The sequence below is a fragment of the Xyrauchen texanus genome, chromosome 41 (assembly GCF_025860055.1).
Source record: "Xyrauchen texanus isolate HMW12.3.18 chromosome 41, RBS_HiC_50CHRs, whole genome shotgun sequence".
In the NCBI taxonomy this organism is placed as follows: domain Eukaryota; kingdom Metazoa; phylum Chordata; class Actinopteri; order Cypriniformes; family Catostomidae; genus Xyrauchen; species Xyrauchen texanus.
This window is the reverse complement of record NC_068316.1, coordinates 11871401-11899390: the sequence shown is the minus strand read 5'-3', so window position 1 is coordinate 11899390 and position 27990 is coordinate 11871401. Positions and strand designations below refer to the sequence as shown.

Below are 27990 nucleotides of genomic sequence, written 5' to 3'. Positions count from 1 at the left end.
ATATTTTTTTCCTTTTGTGAGGTATAATGGCCATAAGGGCTAATGGCCCATGTTTTCATTTAAATGACCATGCATAGACTTTTAAGCCATCAGCACACTTTACATAACCAATTTTACTAGCCATATAATTGTCACTGACAAATTGTTCAGTGTGCTTAGCAATAGGGGTGCTGTTACGGTTTACTCAAATGTTAGTATAATTAGCCTCAAATGCAATGCTCCACAATTCCAGATGTGTGAAACAGATGTTTAACATGTGTCTGTGTACCGTCTTACCAGTTTGCGCTCTCGGTTATTACTGAAAGAGAAGCAGAGGTTTGTCATACTGTTGTTACTACAGCACTCGATAGTGCCATCAAGGCGTTTATATGCTGTGTAGAAGAAAGAAATCAGGAGTTAGACGCATCATCTATCAAATATTACCTTCAGTTCTTTGGCCAGGCATGATAATGTGATTATTAACGAATAACATACAGCCAGATGGTTATTGTCTAAAAATAAACCTTGATTTCTCCTATCCACAAATCAAATAATTTAATGGAATGTGTTAATGTTGGATTTGTTGTTGTCACATTTTTTGTATTTCTTTTTCTTGGTGCTATTTTGTCTGTTTTATGTATTTATCGTGATGTCTGTTTGTTTTTATATATAATTAATAATATAGTTATATCACTGAAATTTGCTTACATTTTTTATTTTATTTTTCCAATATATGTAAAAATAAATTGTGTATAAAAAAATAAACCTGATATCACCTTGAAGGGGTTTATTTTGCAATAATGACCAGCTGACTGTACATCATCCAGCTTATTACATGGATAATTAACAAATAAATAAATAAATGGGCATGAAATATTAATGTGCCGCTTTGGGATAAAAGTTACTTATACAATTTAACAGTCATTACACAAAAACATTTAACCACAGAATACAGCGATTGACAAATCAGAATCAAGTACTCAAAGAGCTGTGTTAGAATTAGGAACATTTAACCTAAGCAATGAATTCTCTTTATTTATTAGGCTAGTCAATACCTCTCCCATCCATCCAGTTGTAGCTTGGCAGTATGGATGCAGTAGCCTGTCTGAGGATTATGGGACAGATGTTGAACACAGTTGTGCCAGTCTTGCACTCCCCTAACAGTGCAATCTTCCAGCCGGGTGACTAGATCTCCTAAAAACAGCCCACGAGGTCCACTCGAGGGAGAGCCCTTCCAGTGTAGTAGAAGGGAAACAGAATGATGGGCAGCAGGATCAGGAAGCTGAGGGCCATGACACATAGCATGAAGTTGTGCCAAACACCTGTACAAAAATGGGCAACATAGGATCATAATGTACACATTTATCAACATAAAAAAAAATCTGTTTACTTTAAAACATTTTGTGAATTCAAATTATATATTTTTTTTAATCATGTAGCGGACAAAAACAAAAATACAAAACAGGTTCTACAATAGAGTGTGCTGCCATCCAGTGGAGGTTCTATAAAGCATTGTGGACAGTCTCAAATGCACAGGATATTCTTAACTGCTGTATCAGGGAGATACAAATGGGAATGGTGGTGGCATAGTGGCTAAAGCACAGGGCTGTTAATCAGAAGGTCGCTGGTTCGAACCCTATGGCCACTGCCATTGTGCCCTTGAGCAAGGCACTTAAATCCAGGTTGCTCCGAGGGGATTGTCCCTGTAATAAGTGCACTGTAAGTCGCTTTGGATAAAAGCGGCTGCGAAATGAATAAATGTAAATGTGTGGTGAAGAGATCAACAAATGCTCCGGGGTAAACCACAAACAAGAACATGGCAAAACCATTCAACCTCACCTGCTCTTTAAGAAAAAACATCTTTACAGTCCACACAAAAATAAAATAAGTGATTTTCAAAGAGAATACATCACTTTTGTATGATTTTCAGGTAGACATTATAATGGCACAAGCCTTCACTTCTATAAAACACAAACTTCAGCAAATTTTACAAGACAAATGGATTGAGTATTGAGCTTGGAAACAAGTGGCCCAACCTAAATACTGTTGACACTCACTTTATCTTTCTTTCCCTCTTTAACACACCTGCTCAAAAAAACACATTTTCATCTGCTATGAAACCTTTTGTACAGTTTATACTTCTGAAGAACTCCAGTATATAATGCTTGATTATGCTTTTGATATAAAAATATAAACCATAAAGTACAAATGACTTCAAGTTTGCAATTGCGTTGCAATTAATGAAGATATTCAAGTTCTTTTCATGACTAAAGTATAATCCTACCTCAGTGCTGCCACCCCATGGCCAAACCCATGTACAACGCCACTGACCAAGATAGCAATGAAGAAATAGGCCAGCTGACTGACAGGCAGGTTCACACCAGGTACCTGATAATAAAACAACACAAATGTATGCAGTCAGAATTATCACTGGAGTGGTAAGCTGAATACAGAGCCAATCGTCTTCTATACTCACCAGCACTTGCATGATTTGTTCATGGGATCCCTCTGGCATCTGCCAACATCTGACTCAGAGTCTGAGGTAAAGTTTTGCTCAGCAGAACCACAGACACAAACAAACATCGGCAGACCTCCAAACACCATACCAGCACTGATCCTGAAACAACACGTGTGCAACACACTGGAGTAATCAAAAGTGATTTACAGAAGTCAGAGCATGTTTAATGAATTTGCCAGGGTTATACTGAGGTTGCACAGAAAAGTTGGCTTTGATGAATACCTCAGCCAATGGTAAGCTATGCTGCATTTGTATGACAACATACAAACAGAGCAAGAAAGGAGTTTGAAAACATTAAAGGAGTAGAAATACGTTTTTTTTACATTCTTTACATTGAAAGAATACGTACTGGTGGCCAAAAGTTTGGAATACTGTACAGACTTCGCTCTTATGGTAATAAATGGGTACTTTTATTCACCAAAGTGGCATCCAACTGATTACTGTCTTCTCTTTACTGTTGTACATGAAACTTGTGTTGAGCGGGTAGAATTAAATGAAGCTGTCAGCTGAGGACATGTGAGGCATCTATTTGTCAAAATAGAGACTCTGATGTACTTATCCTCTTGTTTAGTTGTACATCTGGTCTTCCACATCTCCTTCTGTCCTTGTTAGAGCCAGTTGTCCTTTGTCTTTGAAGACTATAGTGTACACGATCTTCAGTTTTGTGTCAATTTCATTCCTCAAAACAATGATTGACTGATGAGTTTCTAGAGAAAGCAGTTTCTTTTGTCATTTTTGACCTAATATTGACCTTAAGACATGCCAGTCTATTGCATACTGTGGCAACTTAAAAACAAACACAATGTTAAGCTTCATTTAACGAACTAAATAGCTTTCGGCTGTGTTTGATATAATGGACAGTGATTTTCTAGTCCCAAATTAGCAATTTAGCATGAATACTCAAGGATAAGGTGTTGGAGTGATGGCTGATGGAAATGGGGCCTGTCTAGATTAGATCAAAAATGACTTTTTTTCAATTAGTGATGGTGCTGTTTTTTACATCAGTAATGTCCTGATTATATTTTGTGATCAGTTGAATGCCACATTGAAGTACCAATTGCCTTCCGAAACAGCAAAATCAACATTATTCCAAACTTTTAGCCGCCAGTGTAAATTAGGTCAGGGTCCTATTTGAAGGTTTAGATAATATGAACCACACACAGTTCATCTGGAAATTATTCACAGTGCTTCACTTTTTCCACATTTTGTTATGTTACAGTCTTATTCCAAAATGGATTAAATTAATTATTTTCCTCAATTCTATAAACAATATCCCATGTTTGAAATTGTTTGAAATCTTTGCAAATGTATAAACATTTTTTTTTTTTTAAAGAAAAATCACATGTACAAAAGAATTCACATCCTTTGCTCAATACTTAATCAAAGCACTTTTGGCACCAATTACAGCCTCAAGTCTTTTTATCTGCAGTCTGCTGAATTCTAAGCATTTTGACACTTTAAAAACATTGGTGCACACAGCTAATCCTGATGTTCTTGCTATCTCTGAATCCTGGCTTAAAAAAGGGAACACTAATCTTGACATCTGCATACCAGGCTATAATGTGTTTCGTCAGGATAGAGTTACCAGGGGTGGTGGTGTAGCTATGTATGTTAAAGATCATCTGCAATGTACTGTTGTTCTTTCTAAGTCAGTTCCTAAACAACTTGAACTACTGGTACTAAAGCTTAGGCTTTCAACTACTTTCTCTATCTCTGTTGCTGTTTGCTATAGAGCACCTTCAGCTCCAGCTTCTGCACTCACAGCTTTTAGTCAACTCTTAGCTCCTTATATATCCTCTGAGTTTGTCCTGAAGGGTGATCTGAACTGGGATATGTTCAATCCCCCAAATACAGTTTTGCAATAGTTTGATGCTCTAAACCTTACTCAGATGATATCTGAGCCCACCAGACCTAATCATAAATTTTCCGCATCATCCACTCTGATTGACCTTATTTTGACTAACAATCCATCTAATTATCAAACAGGAGTGTTTAGTCTAATAAGTGATCATTGCGCTATTGCATGTATACGTTCTGGCCTTTCATTCAAAAGGCCCCCAGTAATTGTAACCAAGCGCTCTTTGAAAAAACTGGATATGCAAGCCTTTCTCCAAGATGTTGCGGCTGTGCCCTGGGATAGAATTAATTCTTTCCCTTACTTGGAAGAGGCATGGTCTTTTTTTAAAAACACTTTCAGTCGGATTATGAATAAGCATGCCCCTCTGAAAAAAATTAGAATAAAAAAATCGATATAGTCCATGGTTTTCCAATGACCTAGCTGAGATTATTCATCGTAAAAATGCCCTCTGGAAAAAGGCCCGCTCTAACCAATCTCCAGTTGACTGGCTGGCCTTCCGTCAATGCAGAAATAAAGCAACACAGGCTATCAGAAATGCCAAAATCTCGTATTTTAAAGAAAAACTCACCACATGTGGCACTGATGCTAGGGCATTCTGGAAAACAGTCAAGGTAATGGAAAATATAGTTATTTCCCATCATTTACCAGTTTCTATGTTATTTAATGACATTGAGAAGTCTCGGATGGCCTCACTTCTAAACCATCACTTTATTAATGCAACCCATACAGTTTCAATGTCAAACCCTAATCCTGTATCAATGGACACTTCACTTACAACCGATGCAGATGTTCAACTTTCTCCATCAGACAAGAGGGGCTTGTCCTTTATGCCTCTTTCCACCTCTGAAGTCCAGGATGAACTCACCAAGCTGAATATAAACAAATCTGCTGGTCTTGATCCCATGTTTTTAAAAGCAGCATTCTGCATTATTGCCGCTCCCGTCACTAGACTATTTAACATGTCCCTACAGTTCTCTGAGTTCCCTATTGATTGGAAATCAGCAACAATTTTCCCCCTCTTCAAAGGGGGTTCTGAATCTGACCCAAATTGTTACCGCCCAATTTCCATCCTTCCATGCCTTGCCAAAGTTCTGGAGAAGCGCCTACAAAAACAGTTAAATGATTTCCTGGATAAAAATCATATATTATTTGACATGCAATCTGGTTTTCGGACGGGACATGGGTGCATAACAGCCACCACAAAGGTCCTTGATGATGTAATTACAGCATTAGACAGCAAACAGGTCTGTATTGCCACCTTTATAGACCTCGCCAAGGCCTTTGACTCTGTCGACCATAGGATCCTCTTACATAAGCTTTCCAGTATTGGTCTGTCCTCCTATAGCTGTGATTGGTTTGCTAATTATCTCACCAACCGTGTCCAGCAATTGAAGGTTGACAACATTATGTCAGACCCACTTACTGTCTCTAAAGGTGTGCCTCAAGGCTCCATCCTGGGTCCAATCCTTTTTTCTATCTACATCAATGATATAGCCAGAGCTGTTGGTACCTCTCGGATTCATCTTTATGCAGATGATACCATTTTGTACTCAGTTGGTTCCTCTCCCAATTCTGCGGCTTCCAGTCTTAAACTCAGCTTCACCTATATAGAGCAGTTCTTTGACAGTCTCCACCTCCGTATTATCACCAGTAAGACAAAATGTATCCTTTTTAGCCGAAAACAGGTTACAGAGACTCCACCTATAATCACCTGCATGAACGCTATGGCTCTGGAGTATGTCAAAGAATATAAATATCTAGGTATCTGGTTGGATTCATCTCTGTCATTCATTACACACATCAATAACCTTCAAACAAAAGTCAAAGCTAGACTAGCTTTTCTTTTCCGTAATAAAGCCACCTTTACCCATGCTTCCAAATGCACCCTCGTTAAGACGACAGTACTGCCAATTTTGGATTACGGCGATATTATCTACAGAATGGCACCAAACACAGCTCTAAAAAAACTTGACACAATCTATCATTCAGCCATCCGTTTTGCCACTAATGCACCCTTTCACACTCATCACTGTGACCTGTATAAACTGGTGGGTTGGCCCTCCCTTTATACCCGGCGGCTCCATCACTGGTTTCTCTTCATATACAAGACAATTCTGGGCAAGGCACCTCTATATTTGTCATCCCTACTTCATGCCGCTCATAACACCTATCACACAAGATCAAGTAATTTGATTAAATTTAGTACCCCCCTACTTCTACTACCTTTGGACGTAATGCCTTCCGCTTTGCATCAGTACATGACTGGAATATACTACAAAATACCCTGAAACTTACATCTCTGATCCCAATCTCCACCTTTAAACAAAATCTAGAAAATTACATAGTTGAATCTTGTTCCTGCTGACAATCATGAACCAACTTTTACACACATATTTAAGCACTCTATTCCTTTTCTTTTCCCCTTTGTTGTCTATCTTTTTTAATTTAGTTGCTTGTTCTATGTGTTTGACTAAGTACAGTACAGCTATACAGTATGTTCTTATTTATTCCTGTAGCCTCTTGGCCAGGTCATGTTTGTAAATGAGAAGTGGTTCTCAAACAGTTTACCTGGATAAATAAAGGTTTTTTTTTATTTATTTATTTTTAAATAAATAAAAAAAAAAAGGTTGGATGGGGAGTGTCGGTGCACAGCCATTTTCAGATCTCTCCAGATATGTTCAATCAGGTTCAAGTCTGGGCCACTCAAAGACATTCACAGAGTTGTCCCGTAGCCACTCCTTTGTTATCTTGGCTGTGTGCTTAGGGTCGTTGTCCTGTTGGAAGATGAGCCTTTGCCCCAGTCTGAGGTCCAGAGCGCTCTGGAGCAGGTTTTAATCAAGGATGCCTCTGTACACTGCTGCATTCATCTTTCCCTCGATCCTGACTAGACTCCCAGTTCCTGCCACTGAAAAACATCCTCACAGCATGATGCTGCCACCACCATGCTTCACTGTAGGGATGGTATTGGCCAGGTGATGAGAGGTGCCTGGTTTCCTCCAGATATGATGCTTGCCATTCAGGCCAAAGAGTTGAATATTTGTTTCATCAGACCAGTGAATTTAGTTTCTCATGGTCTGAGAGTCCTTCAGGTGCCTTTTGGCAAACTCTAGACGGGCTGTCATGTGCCTTTTACTGAGCAGTGGCTTCCGTCTGGTCACTCTACCATACAGGCCTGATTGGTGGAGTGCTGCAGAGATGGTTGTTCTTCTGGAAGGTTCTCCACTCTCCACAGAGAAACACTGGAGCTCTGTCAGAGTGACCATCGGGTCAACGAGGCCACTGTGCTCACTGGGACCTTCAATGCTGCAGACATTTTTCTGTACCCTTCCCCAGATCTGTGCCTCGATACAATCCTGTCTCAGAGGTCTTCATAGCTCGGTTTGTGCTCAGACATGCACTGTTAACTGTGGGACCTTATATAGACAGGTGTGTGCCTTTCCAAATCATGTCCAATCAACTGAATTTACCACAGGTGGACTCCAATCAAGTTGTAGAAACATCTCAAGGATGATCAGTGGAAACAAGATGCACCTGAGCTCAATTTTGAGTGTCATGGCAAAGGCAAATAATAAATTTGCAAAGATTTCAAACAAACTTCTTTCACGTTGTCATTATGGGATATTGTTTGTAGAATTTTTAGGAAAATAATGAAATTAATACATTTTGGAATAAGGCTGTAACATAAAATTTTTTGGAAAAAGTGAAGCGCTGTGAATACTTTCCGGATGCACTGTATCTACCATTCAGAATCTTGAAAATCAACAAACACACAAGACTGCCAGCTCTACATTTTACAATGATAATGTTACAGAGATCAAAACTAAAACAGAAAATTCTTGTTATATGAACACAAAGTTATTGATCTGAGGTCAATAATGATGAACAATCATACCAGATGTACAAAAAGCGAGGGTTGAGATGGGCACATCTGGCAAAGAGATGGTTGAAGATGCCAGTGTGCCATCTGATGTGGAAGGGAGATAGAGTGAATCCATTAGATGACAACCATGATTCATAGCGGTTCTTCACCAAGCTGGAGGAGAAACAGAGTAAAAGATACATTTTAAGGACTATATTACAAAAAACATCTTATGGTAGAGCTTCCTCCAAAATACTATAGTAACTACAATAAGAGTTACTATTGTAAAATTATAATAAATATAAGATTTCCTTTAAATAATTTAGAAAGCTTTCTCAGCCTTTTTTGTTTATTTATATTTATTGTAACAATAACTTGTAAATATGCTGTTGTGGCAAAGACTGTTTCCCAATGTCAAAGTTTAGCTTGACCATAAAGCCATTTTCAATGGTTATTATTATTATATATTATTATTAAATATTATTAATAAATGTTATTATTCATAATATTTTATATTAAAATGCCTTTAAATATATCTTAATTTTGTAAATTGTGTAGAATGAACAGAAATAAGCTGTCTTTCAATTCTTATTTTTAATATATTCCTTGTGGTTCACTTATAATATTAGTATAGTTGTTTTTTTTTTTATTGCACAAAAACAGTCAAATATTGACTGTAAATCATGATCATTCTCCACTCTCATTCTGACCCTCTGTAAGAAACTTTTGGTTTTGGTGCTGCTTCTGCTGCCAACTGTTATGATTGGCTCTCTGCTCTTGACTGACCTGCTCCCTCTTCTTGCCATCTCACTGATTACCACTACTGAGTGGGCTACAGAAATGATAAGATAAAGTAGGCATTGATGTGTTGTTGTGGAGGTGGTCAGATGCAAATGTCTGTGTAAAGGGAAAGGAGGCGGCGAGAACCGGCTTGACAATATAATAGTTTTAATATAAAACTGAAACAAAAAGACAAACACACAAAGGTGTCGGACAGCCATCCATAAATCTCTCGCACTTCCAGTCGGCCTTTATCCTTTTCTGAGGCTTTATTAGCCTGATTAGGGGCCTGGTGTGCAGAATCACGACCTGGCCCGCCCTGTCACATTCCTCCCTTGTTCTCTCAGGCCAGGGAGCCCCAGCGTATCAATAAATATTACTCTGAAAAAGCATGAGATAGTTCATCACAAAAAAATATATTTTGTTTAAGCAAAATCTTTAGATTTTCAATTTAATCTTAAAATAGTTTGACAATTTTTTAAATCCTGTAAACTTTAGAAAATGTACTTTACGTTTTGGGGTTTTTCTGGTCAGTAATTCAACGTTTCTCGGAAAATTCAGTTGCAATTTGGATTTATTTATTTAAAATAATGTAATAAATGGTGTATGTGATTTACAAACTTGTTTTCAATAGACCTGTTAAAAATACATAATCTGCAGCAAAGCTACAAATGTCCTGACTGATGGGGATTTTATTACGGGTCGCCGTTTACTCCCAGTATGATTTACCACTGGACCAGTGTCCCATCTATAATTATTTGAAATGATTAATTATGGAAAACATATTACTGACACATATCAGAATATGATGCTTTAGATGCTTTATGATGCAAATAAAAGACTTCCACATGCGATTTATTACACTTTACGACAAAACTCTTAAACTGTGTCAAATTAATTGGAAAAGACATTGATCATAGAAAGCAGGTTAATAATGATATATATAAAAAATATGATATGCAAATCACCTTTTATTGGCTCCTTGGCAATTCACATTGAACGAATCTGCTGAAATGGCGAATAAAATTATTTACGTGCACATACCCAGCTGATCCACAACACCGGTAATGGTGAGATCCGCCTACCCATAGCATTGTGTCCGTCAGATACACCGTACACCACCCACCCATCACACAGACCACAAACCGCTATTGGAATCATGGCACACCGGGCTGCATGCGTCTCAAGAGTGCCCGATATCCGCGATAAATAAACGACTTATTTAATTCCCGATTGTCACCGTGTACGAAATACCTGTGGAACCCTCCACTTCCGTGTTAGTGTGCACTGTGACGTCAAAACGCAGTACTACAAGCCGCGTCAGATTGTTTACTTTTGTAAGACCATGTAGTGGCTCACAGTCTCTGAGCAATCGAGCACCATGCCTTGTCATTTCTTAATGCAAACTATCTGTGCTTTTCATTTGCATTCGCTGAAGCATCAGATCTGTTTTGCTCCTCGGTGGACCAAAGGTCATTTCAACAAAAGGCCAATGCATTATGACTGCACAATAATATTTAGCAGGGTAAAGTTTAATTTAAATTCAACATTTATTCATTTTTCGCTTATGATGCAAAAGAGGTCATCTGAAATGTCCACACACTGTGCTAAAACGTAAATAACATTTTTATGACCAAAAGTGTGTGTGTGTGTGTGGGGGGGTAGTTCATTGTTGATGGGTTTTTGAAGTGGGGATCGCAAACCTTAAAGCCCAGGCCCCCCCCAAGGCAGTCAAGGCCCCTTGGGCTCTGGTCCCATTGTCAATAATCCATCCCTGGTTGAAACAGATGTGAAGGAGTATGAAGAAACAGCAGCTAGCATTATACAGGGCCACACCGCACCTGTAATGGTACATTTATTATGGATACTCTTACATTTTGAACTCTTTATAAACCACCCCACTAAACCCCAAATAAATAACCTTACACTAAGTTCAACGCACGTCAACCTAATAATATTAATACTGTTGGGTGCAGGAAGAAAATGCGTAACTAAACGGGGGAGAGAGAACAGAGCTGCAGAGTTGATCCTGCTGCTTCTCTTGCAACCGAAATGCAAGAGAAGCACTCAAAAGTTTAGAAAACAAGATGACAAACACAATATCCTCTTCATGACCACTATTTATCAATTAAATACTTAACACGTGGTGCACCAATCACAAGGGATAGGCACAAGTGTGCTCAATAATAGACAATTGCGCTTAATATTAGCAACAGAATTCTTTAATAAGAATGCTCAAGCGCACTCAATACGGAATTAGCATACACTGACAGACATAATAATATTTAAAAAAAAAAACACATTAAAGCAATCTTTTTGGTCACATATAACTATGCATGCCACTTTTTTTAAACTCTGATATACACTCACCTAAAGGATTATTAGGAACACCATACTAATACTGTGTTTGACCCCCTTTCGCCTTCAGAACTGCCTTAATTCTACGTGGCATTGATTCAACAAGGTGCTGAAAGCATTCTTTAGAAATGTTGGCCCATATTGATAGGATAGCATCTTGCAGTTGATGGAGATTTGTGGGATGCACATCCAGGGCACGAAGCTCCCGTTCCACCACATCCCAAAGATGCTCTATTGGGTTGAGATCTGGTGACTGTGGGGGCCATTTTAGTACAGTGAACTCATTGTCATGTTCAAGAAACCAATTTGAAATGATTCGAGCTTTGTGACATGGTGCATTATCCTGCTGGAAGTAGCCATCAGAGGATGGGTACATGGTGGCCATAAAGGGATGGACATGGTCAGAAACAATGCTCAGGTAGGCCGTGGTATTTTAAACGATGCCCAATTGGCACTAAGGGGCCTAAAGTGTGCCAAGAAAACATCCCCACACCATTACACCACCACCACCAGCCTGCACAGTGGTAACAAGGCATGATGGAGCCATGTTCTCATTCTGTTTACGCCAAATTCTGACTGTACCATCTGAATGTCTCAACAGAAATCGAGACTCATCAGACCAGGCAACATTTTTCCAGTCTTCAACTGTCCAATTTTGGTGAGCTCTTGCAAATTGTAGCCTCTTTTTCCTATTTGTAGTGGAGATGAGTGGTACCCGTGGGGTCTTCTGCTGTTGTAGCCCATCCGCCTCAAGGTTGTGCGTGTTGTGGCTTCACAAATGCTTTGCTGCATACCTCGGTTGTAACGAGTGGTTATTTCAGGCAAAGTTGCTCTTCTATCAGCTTGAATCAGTCGGCCCATTCTCCTCTGACCTCTAGCATCAACAAGGCATTTTCAGCCCACAGGACTGCCGCATACTGGATGTTTTTCCCTTTTCACACCATTCTTTGTAAACCCTAGAAATGGTTGTGTGTGAAAATCCCAGTAACTGAGCAGATCGTGAAATACTCAGACCGGCCCGTCTGGCACCAACAACCATGCCACGCTCAAAATTGCTTAAATCACCTTTCTTTCCCATTCTGACATTCAGTTTGGAGTTCAGGAGATTGTCTTGACCAGGACCACACCCCTAAATGCATTGACGCAACTGCCATGTGATTGGTTGATTAGATAATTGCATTAATGAGAAATTGAACAGGTGTTCCTAATAATCCTTTAGGTGAGTGTAGATACATACATTTAAAAGTCCACTTGTTGCACTGGACCATTTAAAATGAACTAGTGAATTAAAAAAATATCTTAAAAATTCTTAAAAGAATCTTATAGAAAATAGTGACCATTTACAAGGCATGTAGCTACATGCTGATTATAGCCTACATTTTAAATTCTTGACGTGTTGCCCATCACTCATTTTACCCAATTAAAAATGTTACTGCATTAATTATTCTAAAGAACAGCATGGCAGCATGGCTTAAAGTTTGTGGGTAAAACCAGAATGTTAGAGTGTATTGACTCATTGAAACATTTGTCATGAGCCTATTTGTTTATATATTTTCAAAATGTTTACACAAATTTGGTGAATCTTTTGATTGTCTTTCAAAAAAATTGTACGTCTGCAAATATTAAAAGAACAAATTATGTTTTATATGTGTACAGTGGACATTTAAGTTATTAAACAATTGCCCCCTTACAGGCACACCTGGCCCGGCACTTACCTGATATAAGTATCAACGCATGAAAGACCTTGTATACTTCGAATATCCCTTACTTTTTAGAGGTGTGAATAGAACAGGTGGTTTCTAACAAAGACCACTGTGCCCGAAAGGGTTAACAGAGTTATATCAGGCAGTTGACCTATAAGCAAATTATATAAAACATGTGTTCAGTATGCCAGATACAATGTAGGGGAAAGAGTAGTAAAACACATATTATGGTTTCAGAACTGTTAGTCACAATTTTTCATGCCGCCCAGCAATAATCCCACACACATTTTTCCACACATGGTCTTTACTGGGTAGGAGTGATCTCATCTGCATATACTGTATTACCCTGGTTTCCTTTAGGCTTTATGAAAAGGTTTGTTATCTGAAATGAGTGGTCTAGATAGACAGCAATTTTGGAAGTTTTTCACACATCCGTGAGAGAGGAGACAGCTAGTTTAATAAATCCATGTGCCCATAGAGACCAATTCATGTGAAATAGACAACAGACACTGAAAGGAGAGAATCATGCTACTCATTATAATATGCCACTCACCTTTTATGACCTGCTAATGAAATTCAACATTATTTGCATTGGGTTGCTGTGTTTTTCCCCCACTTTCAAGTTCCATTGTAATGGGATCTTCGCATATGATTGTTACACCCACATTAGACCCACATAAAATTATTCCAATGGGCCTCAAATGTTCAACTGCAAGAGAATCAAGAAAGATTGTCCCTTGTGTCAAAAGTATAGAGAGACCCCCCCATCTTACTGATGTGATTGTGTTCTGTTTGATGGACTGGTGTCAGTGAACCTGTATGCTAACTGCCAGGATAAACACAAAGTGTGTGATGCCAGGTGGAGGAAGGAGAGTACAGGTGAGTATTTGCATAGCTTTGCTGCATGTAGGAGACACCTGCCCCATCAGCTGTGAGCTCCAGTAGAAATTAAGTCCTCAGCGGTGGAAGAGCTGTGAGAAGGGTCACAAACCAAGTCCTAGTGGCACCTCCAGGTAAGGAAGGATATGTGATTTTCAAGACTGCTTTTTCCAATGTAATTTGATGCCTACCCTTACATATGTTTAGTTTTTGAATAATTGATTATTCCAGGCATCTGTCTGAACATGGATGTTGAATGTTATACATTTGTGCATATTGCAAATCCAAGGCAACAGTTTGTTAGAGTTCACATTTTATCATTCTAAACATGTCCTGGGAATTTAACCCATGACCTTGGCATTGCTATCCTGCAGAAAAGAACTGCTTAACCCGCATGGGAATTCCAGTGCTTGTTAGTAGTGGTTTGGCGGTGGTTAGCTGGTAAATCATCATTGCCATGTTGTTCACCAGCTAAACTTAGTTGACCAGTATGTTGTTTTTTTATTTTGTCCAAGAAAGTCTTGGCTACTAAGCTAATCCAAAAGCCTTGTTGGAACATCATTATACCAGCATTCAAAACTCAAAATATGCTGTGACCCCCTATGCTGTTTTTTTTTTTTTTTGGTTGTAATTTGATGCTTAGCATTTGAAATATTCAGTTTAGTTTAGCTAAAGGGATATTTTCCCCAGAAATTATAATTCTCCTATCATATTCTCACCCTCATGCTGACTAAAAGTCATTTGCCGTTTTACTTTTGTGGAACAAAAGACAGGCGTCTTCTAGTTTCAGAAGACATGTCTTAAAACACTTGAGTCATATGGATTACTTATATGCTGCCTTTATGTTTTTGACCCGATTGACTTACATTGTATGGACAAAAAGACCTCATATTGTACATCCTTCATAATATCTTTGGTTGTGTTCTGCAGAAAAAGTTAATCATATAAGTTTGAAAAGGCATCAGAGTAAACAATTAACTATTAATTTAAGCTTATTAAGTTCGTTTTCCATTTATGCATTTAGTTGACGCTTTTATGCAAAGCAACTTGCAGTGCATTCAGGGTTCACATTTTACCTATACATTCCTTTTTAAAGTGACGATCTGTGCTGCTTCCATGGTTTGTTTATACATATCCAGCTGTCATTCAAAATCAGCTTAGTTTAGGCTTTGAAATGCCCCCAGATTGGCAGTGCTGCTTCCACTGGGAATGGGTTGTCATGTCAAACCGTGGGCCAATCAGAGGAATCCCTGGGATCTGCATGCTGGAACCTTAATTAGGTCATGATCTTAATAATTATTGTCACTTTGTAATTCTCTGACTGTGTCTCTGAGAGCAGAAGAGAACCTCACAGAGAACAGGCAGGGATTCTTTTTGTTTTACTAGCCTTCGGAGTAGAATACAAAGCAGTGAGGGGGTGTGGACCTCACGCAAGCAGCTGAGCAGGTAAGGGCATGGAGAGGTCATGAGATCAGGGTACGGTTAGTCCTGTCACAGCGTGTACTCATATCACAATTTTATTCTTGTCTCCTCATGTTTTCCATCATTCTCATCCTTACCTTGAAGCACTGATGCAGAATACACATTCAAGATCATGACAAGTGTAATGCTCTGGTTTGTCCATACTCGCTTGCATTCAAGAATATTTAGGCCATTTTGATCTAGGCTTTAATATCCTAAATATACCCACTTGGCACACATTTAAGTATGCAGTATGTGCATCCTGCACAGGTATGGTAGCAATTACATTTTGTAAAAATGTATTTTGTTTAAGTGATGCTGTTTATTGAATTTTGTATAAAGGGAAGTTTTACATTTTACATGTCCATGCTACACTCCAGTTTTGCTAATTGTTTTATAATTATTTCCAAGGGCATAGATTTGGCATGAACATTGGGGTGTGGGTGGGGGTTACCTCCCCCCTGGAATCTACACCCCTGATTTTTATGTATGCTGTGCTCTTATTATTTGATAGACTGCATGGAATATTTTTTCTTTTAAAATTTGTTGTCACACAATTTAAAATGATCTAATGATGGCAAAGTTTGGCACACCTAAATTATACATTTTTTGTGTAAATAAATGTTAACCTCAATTCTTTGTGTTGATAAAAAAAATAAAGTTCATGGATATGTTATGCATCACGTCAACTACCCAGAAGGAAATGCAATGTCACAAATTAGATTATGCTTGTTTTCATATGTGCATTACCGACACTATTCAATAATGAAACAGTATTCAAATGTGGGTTTCTGGTGTGAATATGTTTACATATTGTGCATGGTGCTTCTGAGTAACAGCAAGGGTAAGTGTATTGTAATACGTAACATGTATGTTGTAAACGGCTATAATGTGCATGAAGCAAACAGTACATACTAAAAAGGCCCTCTGCGAAGTGATGGACTATGAGCATGGACAGAAAGAGGGTCCCCTCTGTGTATCACACTGCTATTTATAGTGTGAACAAATCCCAGATATGAGTGGAATCCTCTGCTCCTCCATAGCCTGGAGTGAGTGAGAGAAAGAGGCAGAGAAAAAAGAGAGAGGGGAACTAGTTCCGAACCACAAAAGTCCAGTTTGCTTTAGACCAAACTGCGATAGACAGAGCCAGAAGACAGAAGAAAGAGAGAGATCAGCACTTGTCCTGCCTATCTTACAACAGGAACAGCATTTTACTGTTACGGCTGCAGGTATGCAATTTTTGTGGTCAGAAGGTGCATGTGTGTACGATTGAGTCTTTGTTACACTACAACCGTTTTAAAAGGATAGTTCACCCAAAAATTACACTTCAGATCACTCCAAGCATGTATAACTTTATTTTGTTCTGTGCAACACTAAAGGAGATGTTTTGGCAGAATGGCTGGTCACCATATAATGAAAGTGGAAGGGGACCAGGGGCTGTCAAGGACAGAAATATTACAATCAAAGCATCATTAAAGTAGTTCATACAACTTTTGCTCTATATTCCAAGTCCTCTGAAGTCATACGATAGCTTTGTATGAGAAATAGGTTTAAGTTGAAGTCGTTATTCACTGAAAATCATGCTTGACAGCAGTTGTCACCTCATTTTTTTTATTGTATTGAAAAGAGGATATATTCTGCTATAAAGAACTCCTTTTGTGCTCCACAGAAGAAGGAAAAGTCATACAGGTTAGAAACAACATAAGGGTCAGTACATTTTCATTGTTAGTTTACTATTTCTTTAAATGTCACAGTGGATATAGGAGATGGAGTAGCAGTTTTCTTTAGGTAAAGTACATTCTTCAGATCAAGCCAGGTAACAATATGATTAAATCAGTCCAATATAAATGTATTTAAATCAGAACAGTTGAAACTTGCACCTCTTTAGATCAGAGATCTACTCCTCTTAGACTCTTAATTTATATATTTATTTTCTTCTGTACAGTTTAATCTCTAGAGTTCACTGATTGTCTAAATAATTTCATGAGAAAGTATGATAAAAGTTTGTTTTTGGGGCTTTGTAATAACAAAGGTTTCTGGTAGGATCTGGGCCTATGTAAAGGAAGATTATAGACAAAGGATGGTTTATTTAGAACTACTGTTCACACTTACATGTGGCATTAGCATTGTGTGTTAATGCACATGTAAATTTAAATTTTCCTGTCTTTCTATCTTGTTGTTTTAGTGCTGGGGCATAAGATTGCATAGAAGTCTGTTGGGATATTTGATGCTTTGCATAATAAACTGTGTTTATGCTATTCTGCAATTCCCAATAATTTCATTTAATCTTTTAATAGAGCCACCTGGCATAGGGCAGTTTTGTTGGATATCAACCTCAATTGTCGTGGTGTCAAATACTACACTATCGTGTCAGACAGATTGGAAAGGTCTAGAGCTTCTAAGATGGTTCCAGTAATAGTGGTCATGTAATGCAAAAATATTATGCCTGTGAACGAATTGTGGGAGGTTTTAAAAATGATACATTTAGTGTACGATATCAGTGTCTGGCTAGGCTTGAGGTAGTGAAATTTATAGTTTGAGATGGTGTGGAAAAGAAGAGAATTTTATGTGAACCTAGTAATAGAGTTTTCATGGTCACTGGAAACTTAGAAATATTAAGTAGATTTAAAATTGTGATTTTTCAGGCCTGGAAATGTCATGGAATTTTCTATATTGAATATATATTTTTTTTCTAGCTATGTTCAGCTCTTAAAAATGTAAGAATATTCTATATGAAATTGCTCATTCTGGGTGGAATCACTTAAAAATTATTTAAAAAATGGCAGAAGCTATTTAAACTAAGTGTAAACAGCAACAAAACACATCTTCTTTGCACTGTCCAAATAGTGGAAGATACTATTTGCACCCCTAATTAAATACTAACATACAGTATGGTGGCATAACAGCATCATGTTTATTCTGTTTATTCAGAGTCCCACAGACACCCTACACTAACCCCTACCCCTAAACCTAACCCTAACCTTCCCACACAAATTCTTGTAACCACAAAATAAAACATGGTTACTACATTAAAAACAACACCATGGTTAATTGCATTAAAACTATGGCTTCGCTAAAAACATGGTTACTACCATATTACTATAGTAAAACCGTGGTACTGGGATCAGACCAAATCACTGCGAGGAAATAAACAGAAGGTCTTAGGCTTCTACTGGATATTGAGGTTTATGATATTGACACAAAGCCGAACACTGAGCACATGGTGTGAGGTGGTTGTATTTTGGGCATTGAGGGACTTTATGGTTGTGGTAGTATTATGAAGCATGTGCTGAAGAGTTTCAGACAGCTGCTGTAGTCTCGTTCTCTGCTGCTCTCTTTGAAAGGTAAATTTAGCTCAGCTCTGGCCCGCAGTCACTCCACACCACTTAAAGTACTAATGCGCCACTGTTGATATGGACATCCTTGGCTACCGTTGCTAAGGCTGTGAACAATCTCAACATGCGTTTGCCTTGATACTTGCTAACCTAATTAGGTCTGTTTCAGAAGTAGTAAAAGTAAGGGAAATAAAATTTAAACTAGAGAAATAAAGAGAGACTGATTGACCAGAAGAGCACTTTAAAACATTGCTCTGTTTGCTTGAGCATGCCAACCAGCCCAAAAGAGCAACATTTGCTAAACCAATGTGTTAGCTTGGGGCAGTACTATCTGTTTGTTTGACTAATGGAAGATGGGGGAGTATTTATTAATTGTGTTTGAATACTGAATACTGGTGCAGAAATAACACACTTCATCCTTAAATCAGAAAGTATTGATATATATATATATTGGAGACACATTATCATAGTGGCTGAAGCACACAGGAGGATTCCTTTTATATCACAGGTTCTCTCAGCAGGATATTACATCAGCAGCGGAACTGAGCAAACTACAGCCAGAAACTAAAGCACATCCCATCTGCCTACAACTGTTGTAATTAGGGCACTACGTTTGATATATTTGTGAGCAGATTCCTGTCTGAGACACAAAATGAGTATGATGTAACATTCGTTCCTCTCCATTGGAAATGTGAAGGTGAAATATTAAATTACATTTCTTTGTACATTTTCTAGAAAGTTCCAACCATACTCGGGCAACAGTCCCATTTGCCTTTTTATACGAAAAACTAATTTGCATGCCAGTACATTTTAATGAGTTAAATAGAATAATAAAAATGAATTCTACCTACATTTTGCTTGCAAAATATCATGCTTTTATTGACTGTGTAATTTTTTTTTCTAAAATGGTTTCTGAGAAAATGCACAATTTGTTACATTTATTTTGGCCGCGTCATTCGTCAAGTTCCATATTTCATCTCTAATGGAAAAAAATCAGAGTGATTTTGCAGTAGTACAGCGTTTCAACAGTTCAAATTGCATGTTTGTTTATGTTCATAACTTATAGGCCTAACTTATTATTCCGCCCAACTAGATTTTCTGTCATTTTGAAAAAATGACTTTTTTAAACTCCTCCTAAGCCAAATGTCTGATTTGCACCAATTTGTACACTGCTCCCATTTACTGCATCAACGAATTTAACGGGTAGCACGCCAAAATAGACGAAAGGCTGTTTCTTTATAATGCTTTAGCGCATTGACAGGAAGCTTGGTATATGTCATCATAACCATGGCCTGAGGGTACCAGCACAGTTTTGGAACATCGCCACCTAGTGGTCAAGAAATATGAAAATGGCTATTTTTGCTTATAAGTTCTAAATAGTTTAGCCTAAAATTATAAGACTGATCTCTTTACATTCCTTGGGATATTCCGAGTCCAATGATACTCAATTTTCCTATATCGGCCATATTGGGCATCGGACATGTTCAATTTAGCCTTAAATTGCTGTATATTAAAAACGCATTTGCGTATCTTTTTCAAATTTGGTATGTGTCATTGTGACCGCACCCTGACAGCATCACATAAATTTGGTGAAAAGTTATAAATGATATTATTGTAACATTAGCAATTCTTCCTATGTTTTTTATGTTGCTTTTCTTAAAGTCATAATCAGTGATGTCCAGTGATACTTCCTTACTCACCATTGGTGTGCTTGGCCCGTAATTGCCGCTTGTAGCTATATTTTTCCTTTCTTTTTCTAGTTTTTCTTTTTCATATTGTGAATATTTGCTAGTTATGGTCTTTGTTAGCCATTTTTGCACAGATCTTCATCCCTGTAGCATTCAACAATAGAACATTATAAATGTAACATGTTTTGAAAGAGAAAAGGCATTGTTTACATATTTGTTATTTATCACAAGGCACACTGAAAATGAGTGATACCATATGATTTTGCTCAGCTTACTATTTCTATTCAAATTAAATACATTCCCAATGTACTGAGATCAGTGGTTATAATTGTGTTGCATTTTAGAGCTAGGCTTCGGGTTATTAACTACTGTACAGTAGCAAGGCTGTAACCACAAATTTTGGATTGGGGAAAATAAGTTTAAAAAAACAGCCATTGAAAACCCCATATTTATTGACTACTAATGTGAATTTGCCTTTCAACAGGTATTATTAGGCATTGCTTCCTGAAAATGATCTGGTTGCTTATGACATTTTCTCATGTGCAAGTCTGATCTGCCGTTTAATGTCCATCAAAATTAAACAAATAAACTGCTGAACTTTCAGTATCAGAAACTAGGGAGAGATTAAATTGCAATATCAGTGTATACATATTCCACCCTGTGTCCCATATATAATGTGTGGGTTAGTGTGTCCTGTCCTCTCACTCCCTGTTAACATAAATGATTCAGGGGTAACTGCTACTACCCTCTCCTCGCTGCAGGAGTCACTAAGCAACCGAAACACTATCCGCAGGCACCTGAGAGCTGCAGGGGGGCTTCACTTTTCCCAATCTCTCTTGTTCTCCCTCTCTGTAACATACATACACATAGTCACACACAAATCAGAGGACTCAAACCCACACTGGGTCACTCTGCCCGTCTGATCAATGCATTCAGTCTCTTTCTGTCTTTTCAACAGTTGGAACGTGGGCATAACTGCACAGAATGTCTAAACAGCCATCGACCAATGTAAAAGCCCTGCAGGTGAGTATAATACCAGTGGTGTGTGTACAGTATATGTCTTTTTCCTTTACATACAGTAATATAAGAAAAGTGCACAGTATATTTAATTAAGAGTGTGTGAATTTGCTTTTGTGGTGATTTGCTATACTTTTGGGTACCTTGTTGTGGTTTTCTCATTCAAAAACACACCTGGGCATGTCAACATTTAATAATTTAATCTGAAAATCCAAACATTAAGTTCTACCTGTAAAAACACATTTCAATGCACATTGCATTACAGTGCCACAACTCACAGCAAGGCCATTGATAATGAAATATGTGATGTTGTTGTTGTATTAGTAATCCATTTCCAGCTTTGCTCATCTCTGTAGGAAAATTTTGTTTATCCAAACTGAACCAATGTATATAAAAATAGACTTGTACACTTTAATTAAAGTCCCTACAACCATTTACTTATCGCCAACCAGTATGTATATCTGCCTGGGAGATAAGATTATAACACAGACAGAAAAGAAAGAGGGAAAAGATATTTTCACAACAGTACAGAAACATGGCGTAGAGAACAATTTACAAACACTGAACACTTCAGCCAAAATAGACACATTTATCTTTTCATAAAAACTCTCCATGTATAGATGAATCCATAAAAAGTCTGAACATACACAAAAGATCCAAGACCATCATAGAACACACAGAGAAAGGAAGACTGGCCATGCATGCAAAGACAGGAACACATGGTTACTACAGTACAGATTAGGATGGCAGCCAATAATCAGCAGTTTCATCCAGCATGTTTACCAGAGAGAGAAATACTTGGAAGAAAAAAGGAGAGGTGAACTGAAGGTTTTGATGTAGTGGACCTTGAAGTACATGCAAAACTTTCTGGAGCCAAATCTTTAAAAGAGTTTGCTCTGATCGCAACACTGAATGATAAAATTGTAAATTTAAGTAAGACTCTTTGACTATCCGTGGTTAAAACAGCAAAACAACAAGGTATACAAATGCATAAAATGAGAGGGAAAGCAGTTGATGTTTCTACATGAGTGAATCGTAAAAAGCCTTTCAAGAAAAGTCCAGGTCATATTTTAACCCAAAACAAGGAACAAAATGAGAAAATTATAGTTTGCTTAAAGAAAAAGATGCCAATATTAGGATCATACTTTTATGCATTGTTTTTTCATTATAATTAAGCACAGTTTCCCGCCAAATTCCTATTATCGTAATTCTTATTATGTAAAAATAATCTTTAAACTGTTAAGTATTTATTAAGGATGTGAAATTAATTCAGTGTAATTAATTATTTAAAAATAATGTAATCGTACTCCTGACCTTTCCCTAATATGGAATTTTCCAACTATCACAACAATTCAAATTTGAAGAACTTTTTTGTGAGAAGCAGTCAGCACAGCTCTACTATTAGTACAAGCACCCTTAAGTCTCAGGTACCTGAGTAACTTTTTGGAGAAAATGTACTTTTAAGAGTAGATTTAATGGTGGGTACATTTTGAAATTCGAATGAAAGTTGTTTTTCTCTTTGTTACAATGGGAGACGTTACTGTCAATACATTACTTGTTTTAATTTAATAAGTGTAAAAAAGAAAATTCGTAATTTGAGAGATTTTTTTAATGGACTTTTACGGCACCATGAACTTGACAGCGGCACTCTGTCACTCGACTCAAGTTCATCACTGCAGCAACAGCATTAAGCGCTCAAAACAAACACTTTCTTTATTTCACACAGTGAAAATGAAAAGTTACGTTTTTGCGATGCCTTCATTCAACACCAAAACAAGTGGGAATTTCAGCGTACAGAATTACAGATTCAACTAAGAAAACACGTTGCGGTTACACCGGGTTCACAAATCCTCCGTAAGCTGCACATTTCATTTTTGGCACTCATATTAACAGATAACACCATTTACACTGCAAGCGTGAGTCACGAGGTGATGCATCCCAGATGTGGCACGAGCAGAACGTTTCGGCAATGAACCTATTTTTGCCATGCGGCTCACGCTGAGCTCAACGGCTCTGGTTGCAGTACAACACTAAAATAATCAGGAGATTCTTGAAAAGACATAAAAGCAAATAAAAATTATTTTAACCAATCCTATGGTACACTACAATATATATGTCTGCATGCAAGTAAACTCAATAAAATAACTTAATAAAGGAAAGAATTAATAAACTGCCAGATCTTTTGCCATCCTGTGTATATAGGTGTACAGACACAACATTAACCAATCACAACCAAGTGTGCTGATAAAGATGAAGTGCACGTGACTGCCCACTATTGTATATATATATATATATATGTGTGTGTGTGTGTGTGTGTGTGTGTGTGTGTGTGACCTGAACATGCTTTCATGAGATTCACCCATGAACAGGTGGGTGAACCTCACGAATAGGATAAAAAAAGAGGGATCAAAAATACAATAGAGGAGATGTGGCACTTTCACTTATAGCTTCCTTGTGTAAACTTGTAAACACATTACAATTTTCACATTTGACTGCTTTGTTTTCATAATACATACTGCGTCAAGACCACCAAATATAGACCAGACTAAAAGAGACAGGCAGTCCATTTCAGGCCTTAGGGAAACAGAGGGATCTCTGTCATCTCCCCGGTTTTATCTGTGTTGACCGCAGCTCATTTCCATACAGGCACTTTGCTCTTTATGAAATACAAACTCTAGCAGGAAGACACGTCCAGCAGGTTTTGTGGAAAGGCTTCAAAACTACACTCGGCCACTGTACATTACATGAACTAGACTTTGATACTGTGGGGATTAGATTATTGGCATGGTTACAAGAGCAGATCAGGAATGTCTGTGAGGGTGTGACAGTCATGGCAGCATCTCACTTGTGGTTTTTCTTGTCCATTTCAAAGGCCAACCTCAATATTCCAATGGGGGGTTTGCGTCCTGGGGCAGGACTTCCTGCGAAGAGGAGAGAGGATACAGTAGAAACAGAGGAGGTTAGATTCTGCTGGAAAAACATATCCATACGTATTTACATTAATTTATTTTAAAATGTACATTATTTACACAAAATAACATTTTGCTTTTGGTTGCTCTAGAAGTGAAGCCAATAGCAGCACCTCATAAAAACAAATGTCCCAGCCACATTTCTACCCATAATCAAAAGAAAAAATTATAAATATAAGTACAATGCTTTTTTACAATATTTTTATTTTATTCAAATCAGCATAAAAAGCAGGCAATACAACGTATACTATCATGATGTATAATTACTTACAAATTAAATAATGCATGTATATTTCTTTCCTTTTTGATGGGGTTGATGTGCTTAAATGTCATGAAAATAGTCACAATGCAAAAAAATAATATTAATGGTCCTAAAAATAGGCTTCATTTTCATTAATATATAATTTCTTCTTTATTTCTTTGATTTTGGGTTGAAGTATGATCCTAACATGTTCTTGACCAGTTTACACAGTATTATATCACAATAACAATGAATGAATACATTTGAAATAATTCATGCTTTTTAATTCGTTTAATGTGTTCAATAGGGATCCCCAGTCACTCCAGATGACAAAAAGCCCCTGCCTGGTGCTGTGAAACTACCGGGCCCTGCAGTCAACCTCTCGGAGATCCAAAATGTAAAGAGTGAGCTCAAATGGGTCACAAAAGACTAAACAACAGGTAAATCTTACAGTCAAATATACACAAACACACCCATTTTTCTCTTTACACAATATTTGGTTAGTCAACTATCATTGGTAGTTGGTAAGCGCTTTATCACACTCTTAAATACACACACACGCACACGCAAGCAAACACACACACACACCCATCTAACAAGGCAGGGATACAGAATAAATTATCTGTAAATTATTTAGGTTTTATATCTACATCACAGCAAAGAAGGCATTTGACCTTCTTCTAGACTAGAGAAGGCCACATGCAGTGTTCACAAATAACCACATAGTGTCAGTAGCTGTAACAAAGTGGTTTGCACCTATATGAGTGTGCATCTTTCAGTGGTAGAGCATGTGAGTTTGTGTCTATGAGTGTATTAAGGGGTATGAGGGTGAATCAGGCTCTATTAATAACCCACAGATAGCTTGCCCAATCACTGAGATAGTAAATGTCTGTCTGTTGTGTGACAGTCTCAGCATGCCTTCCTGTTATAGAGCAAAACATGCGCTCTGTGACCCACTCTATCCATCCATAGCATACATGTGAGTGTGTATGTCAGAAAAGAGACAGAAAATGAGAGAAAATGTGTGTTTATGTATGTTCAGGCCAGAGTTGTCGTGCACCTTTTTTTTAAGGTACACCAGTAACAGTCCTGGCTCACTATGGGAGATAAAACATAGCTATAGGAAAATAAAAACAAGCAATTGCGCAGCTTATAAAGCAAGATAATTAGTCCAGTTTTTATTTAGAATGCAAAAGCTGAAAATGTAAAAAAAAATAAAAATGAAAATACTCTCATCATTTACTTCTGAATTGAAGCTTTTTAGAAGAATGTCTCAGCTCTGTAGGTCCACGCAATGCAAGTGAATGGTGACCAGAACTTTGAAGCTCTGAAAAGCACACAAATGCATCATAAAAGTAATCCATAAGAGTCCAATGGTTTAATCCCTGTCTTCTGAAGTGTTCCAATCGGTTTTGGGTGAGAACAGACCAATTGGAGTGTGATCAACACATTTTTTGACATCTGCAGTCTCCTTGGCAATCATGATTTCAAGCTTGATTACCATCAAGCACTCAGTGAATCTAATAGAGCTTGAAACCATGATTGTGTCTAGAGGTAGCAATGGCATGATGTACAGTAAAAAGTTCAATTAAAATTTTAGAGTTACATTCTGGCCTATTCTGACCCAAAACCGGCTGGATCACGTCAGAAGTCATGGATTTAACCACTTGAGTCTTATGGATTACTTTTATGCTGCCTTTGTACTTTTTTGAGCTTCAAAGTTTCACCTACATTGTATGGATCTACAGAGCTGAAATATTCTTCTAAAAATCTTATTTGTGTTCTGCAGAAGAAAGAAAATCATACACATCTGGGATGGCATGAGTGTGAGTAAATGATGAAAGAATTTTCATTTTTGGGAAAACTATTCCTATAAATACAAGCGTATTAGTTTACTTAACATCCTTAAAAAAAAAAAAAAACTTTCGTTTTCTTAGCTGAAGAAAATGTGATCCGCAGGTATCGCATTTCAAGGAATAATGTGGCAGTGAAGGAATTTGCCAAGCAAACTACTTTGAGAACATACTGTACATACAATATGTAGATGTAAGCAGGTTTTTGAATGCAAATTAAAATTATTTTAACCGAACCTATAGTACACTCTTGAACTCATTAAGCTAATGTTTCTTATATTCACAGGTGACTCCACCCCTAGCCCCTCTGCATCCAAGGCATTGGTTACTCTCTCCATCCAATCAGATAAAAGCATTTACCATAAACTCCCATCAATTACAACAGAATCAATGACAAGCCTTAATGACGACACCACTGACCCGAGAATGTGCGAGGGAGTGGATATTAGCAGAGAAAAGACTGATGACAATTTACCAGTTAGAAATGTCTGAATTTACCAGACATTTACCATGTCTGTCTAAAATAGGTCTTCTCTGTTTAAACCTACCTGTATGCTGTCCTGTTCTGTATTTTGTATTTTTTAATTTACTTTGTTCAGTATAGGAATTCTGTATTCTACTACTATAATGTATAGAGTCATATAGTGCTTTTTATCTTGAATCATAGACAATTTATAAGGCTGCTGGAATTGAATGGAACAAAAATATAATGCCGTAATTCATCCATGTTCCAAGAAAATCACAGAAAATGTCTTGAAACATTCATCTTGATCAAATGTGACACAGAAATATCTATTTTCTTTATAGTTTTCTCTTAAATCAACTCATCTTTTTCCATTCCCCCTCTATCTCCATCTTTGGATTTGTTCTTGTGTATTGCAGTATATGAGTAGGCTGTTGCATAATAAAACACAATTTAGCGTTCTATCCAGTTGCAAGCCTGTAGGAGGATGAAGCCAACACTTGTTTTTCTTGAACAAAAAGAACAGGATTTCAAATGGTGCACCATCAGTTTGTTATGTACTTAAACCAGGAGTTGTTTAACATTGTAAAACTCCTCTTTTCCTCCCCTGTAAATCACATTGCTTGTGTCTATACTTCCTAAACAGCTCCTAGCAGTGGAAGGTGTCCTATACTTAGAAAGTGTCCTTATTAAAGATCATGTATTCATCCTTAGATCAGAGTAACTCTGCATTTTGAGCTACAGTTAAAGTATCAGTAAAAGGTCTGCAAACAAGCCTGTTGAAAAAGCATCCCAGGTGACACCTCATGAAGTTGGTTGAGAGAATGCCAAGAGTGTGCAAATTGGTAATCTAGGTAAAGGGTGGCTACTTTAAAGAAGCTAAAATATTTGTACTTTTTGTTTCTACGTTTTTTGGTCACTGCATAATTACCATAATTCCATTTGTGTTATTTAATAGTTTTGATGCCTTTACTATTATTCTAAAATGTACAAAATAGTAATAATAAAGAATAAGTGTGTTCAAACTTA

The 27990-nt window shown here is 37.5% G+C and overlaps 2 protein-coding genes across 3 annotated transcripts; one reads left to right on the top strand and one right to left on the bottom strand.

The window, feature by feature from the left end:
* Positions 1-261: 261 nt before the first annotated feature.
* mbtps2 (membrane-bound transcription factor peptidase, site 2) lies at positions 262-15558 on the bottom strand. The gene is given in 7 exon segments (XM_052113532.1): positions 262-1301; positions 2264-2367; positions 2456-2492; positions 2494-2558; positions 2560-2596; positions 8248-8388; positions 15494-15558. Coding segments are annotated over 7 exon segments (723 nt in total). The 3' UTR covers positions 262-1027.
* smpx (small muscle protein X-linked) lies at positions 13999-27990 on the top strand. Of its 2 annotated transcripts, none has more exons than XM_052113404.1 (5): positions 13999-14068; positions 21377-21441; positions 24308-24394; positions 24953-25085; positions 26785-27990. In XM_052113404.1, the coding sequence occupies exons 2-4, from the start codon at positions 21403-21405 to the stop codon at positions 25076-25078; spliced, it is 252 nt and encodes an 83-aa protein (XP_051969364.1). In that variant the 5' UTR covers positions 13999-14068; positions 21377-21402; the 3' UTR covers positions 25079-25085; positions 26785-27990. The 2 variants fall into 2 exon arrangements, with proteins under 2 accessions (XP_051969364.1, XP_051969363.1); XM_052113403.1 differs by lacking the exon at positions 13999-14068 and adding an exon at positions 16432-16624.